The sequence below is a fragment of the Oncorhynchus mykiss genome, chromosome 12 (genome assembly GCF_057628025.1).
Source record: "Oncorhynchus mykiss isolate SJ-2025 chromosome 12, ASM5762802v1, whole genome shotgun sequence".
Classification (NCBI taxonomy): domain Eukaryota; kingdom Metazoa; phylum Chordata; class Actinopteri; order Salmoniformes; family Salmonidae; genus Oncorhynchus; species Oncorhynchus mykiss.
In genome coordinates, this window is record NC_143033.1 from 91012629 (window position 1) to 91018628 (window position 6000).

Below are 6000 nucleotides of genomic sequence, written 5' to 3' on the forward strand. Positions count from 1 at the left end.
GTTCCAGGTAGAACCCTTTTGAGTTCCATGTAGAACCCTTTAAACAGAGGGTTCTATAATGAACCCAAAAGAGTTCTACATAGAACCAAAAAGGGTTCTGCCTGGAACCAAAAAGGGGATTCTCCTATGGGGACAGCCAAAGAACCTTTTTGGAACATGTTTTCTAAGAGTGTACTATACATCCCTATACAGTAGCATGGACACCACATTCTAATGGAAACAAGTAAAACGCCCGGAACCAAAACCTTATGTTGAAGTCTCTATACAACAGTATCGAAGGCTCTGGTCCCTACCACAAACTACCACTGCAGAGGAAACTACTCTGCTGTTTATCCACACTCTAAGTAATTAACAAATGAATTCAATACAACACAGCTGTCAGTTAATGTTTTTCCATTCATCTATTTAAAGGACTACACTACAACAGTGTGAGATATGAACACTGGTTTCAAAATCCAAATCCACACAAAGCATGCAGTTAGCTACATGAGGTCAAAAAAGAGCACTAGCCTGAATTAAATACAACAAGTGGAGGTTGGCTTGACAACATACAAACAAACGTAAATGAACCAGTAAATCATTTGTTTCTATATAAAATGATTAAGCCTAATTTAGAATGCTGTCTAACCGCATGTCAAGTCCATTGAGGAACAGGATGCGGTCTCCAGGTTTGAGCCCCGCCTTATCTGCTGGACTCCCTGGAGAGAGAGAGAGAGAGAGAGAGAGAGAGAGAGAGAGAGAGAGAGAGAGAGAGAGGGAGAAAGGGACACACAATATAGGCTACAGAGTCTGTGGTCTGTGCTCACAGATGGACCTCCAGAAAGCCTCAGCTCATAGCTGGTGTGAACTCTGTGGCAACACAATGTCTACACAGCAACATGACCTTTTTTTCTTTACCTTTACTTAACTAGGCAAGTCAGTTAAGAACACATTCTTATTTTCAATGACGGCCTAGAAACAGTGGGTTAACTGCCTGTTCAGGGGCAGAACGACAGATTTGTACCTTGTACCTTTAGGTTCCTAGTCCAACGCTCTAACCACTAGGCTACTCTGCCGCCCCTACGGGCGGGACATACGGGTTGACAAAAAATATGCCTTGATTTGCACCAGTTTGTTTGTGCATTTGACACTTGCCCACATGATGTGTGTGTGTGTGTATCCATGTGTCTGTGCACATGCGCGCGCACGCACGCACGCACGCAGACACACACACACACACACACACACACACACACACACACACAGACACACACACACACACTGCTCTAAGCAACCTACCTGGGATGACTGAGTCGATCCAGACAGGTGCATGGCCCCTGAGGGTGAATCCAAAACTTAGGTTCCCTTTGCAGACTCTCACCGTCCTGCAGTACAGATAGAAACACAACACACATTAATTGATATGGCCTTGGTAAGATGTCTCACTCACCCTAACCCTTGGTAAGATGTCTCACTCACCCTAACCCTTGGTAAGATGTCTCACTCACCCTAACCCTTGGTAAGATGTCTCACTCACCCTAACCCTTGGTAAGATGTCTCACTCACCCTAACCCTTGGTAAGATGTCTCACGCAGCCTTAACCCTTGGTAAGATGTCTCACTCACCCTAACACTTGGTAAGATGTCTCACTCACCCTAACCCTTGGTAAGATGTCTCACGCAGCCTTAACCCTTGGTAAGATGTCTCACTCACCCTAACACTTGGTAAGATGTCTCACTCACCCTAACACCTGGTAAGATGTCTCACTCACCCTAACCCTTGGTAAAGTGTTTCACTAACCCTAACCCTTGGTAAGATGTCTCACTCACCCTAACACTTGGTAAGATGTCTCACTCACCCTAACCCTTGGTAAGATGTCTCACTCACCCTAACACTTGGTAAGATGTCTCACTCACCCTAACCCTTGGTAAAGTGGTTCACTAACCCTAACCCTTGGTAAGATGTCTCACTAACCCTAACCCTTGGTAAGATGTCTCACTCACCCTAACCCTTGGTAAGATGTCTCACTCACCCTAACCCTTGGTAAGATGTCTCACTCACCCTAACCCTTGGTAAGATGTCTCACTCACCCTAACCCTTGGTAAAGTGGTTCACTAACCCTAACCCTTGGTAAGATGTCTCACTCACCCTTAACCCTTGGTAAGATGTCTCATTCACCCTTAACCCTTGGTAAAGTGGTTCACTAACCCTAACCCTAACACTTGGTAAGATGTCTCACTCACCCTAACCCTTGGTAAAGTGGTTCACTAACCCTAACCCTTGGTAAAGTGGTTCACTAACCCTAACCCTTGGTAAAGTGGTTCACTAACCCTAACCCTTGGTGAGATGTCTCATTCACCCTTAACCCTTGGTAAAGTGGTTCACTAACCCTAACCCTAACACTTGGTAAGATGTCTCACTCACCCTAACCCTTGGTAAAGTGGTTCACTAACCCTAACCCTTGGTAAGATGTCTCACTCACCCTAACCCTTGGTAAAGTGGTTCACTAACCCTAACCCTTGGTAAGATGTTTCACTCACCCTAACCCTTGGTAAGATGTCTCACACACCCTAACCCTTGGTAAGATGTCTCACTCACCCTAACCCTTGGTAAAGTGGTTCACTAACCCTAACCCTAACCCTAACCCTTGGTAAGATGTCTCACGCACCCTTAACCCTTGGTAAGATGTCTCACTCGCCCTAACCCTTGGTAAGATGTCTCAATCACCCTAACCCTTGGTAAGATGTCTCATTCACCCTTAACCCTTGGTAAGATGTCTCATTCACCCTTAACCCTTGGTAAGATGTCTCATTCACCCTTAACCCTTGGTAAGATGTCTCATTCACCCTTAACCCTTGGTAAGATGTCTCATTCACCCTTAACCCTTGGTAAGATGTCTCACTCACCCTAACCCTTGGTAAAGTGGTTCACTAACCCTAACCCTTGGTAAGATGTCTCATTCACCCTTAACCCTTGGTAAGATGTCTCATTCACCCTTAACCCTTGGTAAGATGTCTCATTCACCCTAACCCTTGGTAAGATGTCTCACTCGCCCTAACCCTTGGTAAGATGTCTCACTCACCCTAACCCTTGGTAAGATGTCTCACTCACCCTAACCCTTGGTAAAGTGGTTCACTAACCCTAACCCTTGGTAAGATGTCTCACGTACCCTTAACCCTTGGTAAGATGTCTCATTCACCCTAACCCTTGGTAAGATGTCTCACTCGCCCTAACCCTTGGTAAGATGTCTCACTCGCCCTAACCCTTGGTAAAGTGGTTCACTAACCCTAACAAACTAACCCTAACCCTAACCCTTGGTAAGATGTCTCACTCACCCTAACCCTTGGTAAGATGTCTCATTCACCCTAACCCTTGGTAAAGTGGTTCACTAAATCTAACCCTTGGTAAGATGTCTCACTCACCCTAACCCTTGGTAAGATGTCTCACTCACCCTAACCCTTGGTAAGATGTCTCATTCACCCTAACCCTTGGTAAGATGTCTCACTCACCCTAACCCTTGGTAAGATGTCTCACTCACCCTAACCCTTGGTAAAGTGGTTCACTAACCCTAACCCTTGGTGAGATGTCTCACTCACCCTAACCCTTGGTAAAGTGGTTCACTAACCCTAACCCTTGGTAAAGTGGTTCACTAACCCTAACCCTTGGTAAAGGGGTTCATTAACCCTAACCCTTGGTAAAGGGGTTCATTAACCCTAACCCTTGGTAAAGGGGTTCATTAACCCTAACCCTTGATAAGGTGGTTCACTAACCCTAACCCTTGATAAGGTGGTTCACTAACCCTAACCCTTGATAAAATGGTTTACTAACCCTAACTCTTAATAAGGTGGTTCACTAACCCTAACCCTTGGTAAAGTGGTTCACTAACCCTAACCCTTGGTAAAGTGGTTCACTAACCCTAACCCTTGTTAAAGTGGTTCACTAACCCTAACCCTTGATAAGGTGGTTCACTAACCCTAACCCTTGGTAAAGTGGTTCACTAACCCTAACCCTTGGTAAAGTGGTTCACTAACCCTAACCCTTGATAAGGTGGTTCACTAACCCAAACCCTTGGTAAAGTGGTTCACTAACCCTAACCCTTGGTAAAGTGGTTCACTAACCCGAACCCTTGGTAAAGTGGTTCACTAACCCTTGGTAAAGTGGTTCACTAACCCTTGGTAAAGTGGTTCACTAACCCTAACCCTTGGTAAAGTGGTTCACTAACCCTAACCCTTGATAAGGTGGTTCACTAACCCTAACCCTTGGTAAAGTGGTTCACTAACCCTAACCCTTGGTAAAGTGGTTCACTAACCCTTGGTAAAGTGGTTCACTAACCCTAACCCTTGGTAAAGTGGTTCACTAACCCTTGGTAAAGTGGTTCACTAACCCTTGGTAAAGTGGTTCACTAACCCTTGGTAAAGTGTCTCACGCTTTTGGGAACAGACTGGTGAAATGACATGGAACAGAACATGTGAAAGTGATTGAAAAAGGACAGCTGTAGCCATGTGTCATTGTGTCCCCCAACCTGCACCCCCACCCTGCCTCAATATATGACGTGTTACCATAGAAACTCCTCTGGGTAATACTTGGGATTAGTATGTCATCTAAAAATGAGGTTGAATTGTCTCATTTAAAACCTATTAGAGTTGATGGAGGGTCTGCAGTAAACACTCTCAATTTCAGGTGTAAACAAATAAAAACATGCAGTTGGAAAGTAATAATGAGGTTACAACTACTCTACTTGCTGTACTGAAATACATATATCACTTCAGTGATTGGATTCATATAAAAGGAACATTTTCAGAGATTGTGTCCCAAATTGCAGCCTATTCCCTATTTATTGCACTACTTTTGGCCAGGGTCCATGTGGCTATAGTCAAAAGTAGTCCACTACATAGGGAATAGGGTACCATTTGGTACACATTCAGAGTCTTGTATACTAGATACTTTATATCCACAGCCAGAGTGAACAGCCCACCCTGCATTCACTTAAACATAGACACTCCATCCCCGAGGGATAATGTTGCTTCATTACTTGTTTGGCTAAGTTTGGCCCACAGAAAAAGATGGGCATTCGTGGAATTATTTGGATGATTTATTTATTTAGTCTGTTTGTTTCTCTCTCTAAGTATTTATAGTCTACTCTAGAGCATTAATATTCAGTGTTGTACTGTTAGAGCAGGAAGCCAGCATCAAGGCACTTTCTATTCTTAAAAGAGTGACACTACCTAGAACTTTCAGGTATGCACCCTTACGGGAAACAGCACATCAATTTAACATGAACACGTGAAGTGTTCCAAAAACACGTTTTCATGTGATGACATGTGAGAACAAGTAAGGTAACATGTGATAACACAAATCTATTCGTGAAATAATGTGTTTTTTTTCTGTAAGGGCAGGTACAGTCAAAACAAGGCTTCAAATAGACAGTGATGTGTCTATTTGAACACACTCCTACACACATGCCATGCTAGTATAGCAATCCCTGTCAAAAGTGAAACATTTAGCTGTAAATGTTAGCTAATTAAGTAACTGACTGGACTGGAGAGGAGAATTATCTGAAGCAGGGCTGTTTAATGGCTAGAAATGACATGCCTTGATAATAACATTTATGTGATGTATTTCTTCAAACACATTGAATCAACATACAGTACCAGTACATAGGTTGCAACATTATAACACAGAGTCTCTGTCTGGGTCATTTCTCCAGATCACTAACTGATTCCTTCTATAATACCTGATCCAACATATCAATCATCAGCCAGTGAGGGCTTATCATTATAGTCAACTAAGACTCTGTACTATCATTGGCTAAGGCGGTCAACTAAAACTCTGTACTATCATTGGCCGACTGGCCAATTAGAGCCTAATTCACACTATAGGCCAACACCAAGCCAAGGCGAGCTGTTACTGCGCTGGCCTGGTTACGCATCCACCATCATTTCTGGAACCATGCAATATGGTTCGGTACGGATCTGAAGTGTGAATCAGGCTAAAGACTCTTACCTGCGAAGGGCTGCAGCG

At 43.9% G+C, this 6000-nt stretch overlaps 1 protein-coding gene across 3 annotated transcripts in view; it reads right to left on the bottom strand.

Moving 5' to 3' along the window:
* Nucleotides 1-6000, bottom strand: part of LOC110486827 (glutamate receptor, ionotropic, delta 2 (Grid2) interacting protein, a) — a 65217-nt gene that overhangs the window by 21969 nt on the left and 37248 nt on the right. For all 3 annotated transcript variants that reach the window (XM_090191517.1, XM_090191516.1, XM_090191515.1), the window contains 3 exons: nt 5983-6000; nt 1279-1364; nt 629-698 (listed from right to left, as the gene is read on the bottom strand). The exon at nt 5983-6000 is cut by the window's right edge and continues 258 nt beyond it. In XM_090191517.1, the coding sequence (XP_090047643.1) occupies nt 629-698; nt 1279-1364; nt 5983-6000 (174 nt within the window). The remainder of the gene's footprint in view (nt 1-628; nt 699-1278; nt 1365-5982) is intronic.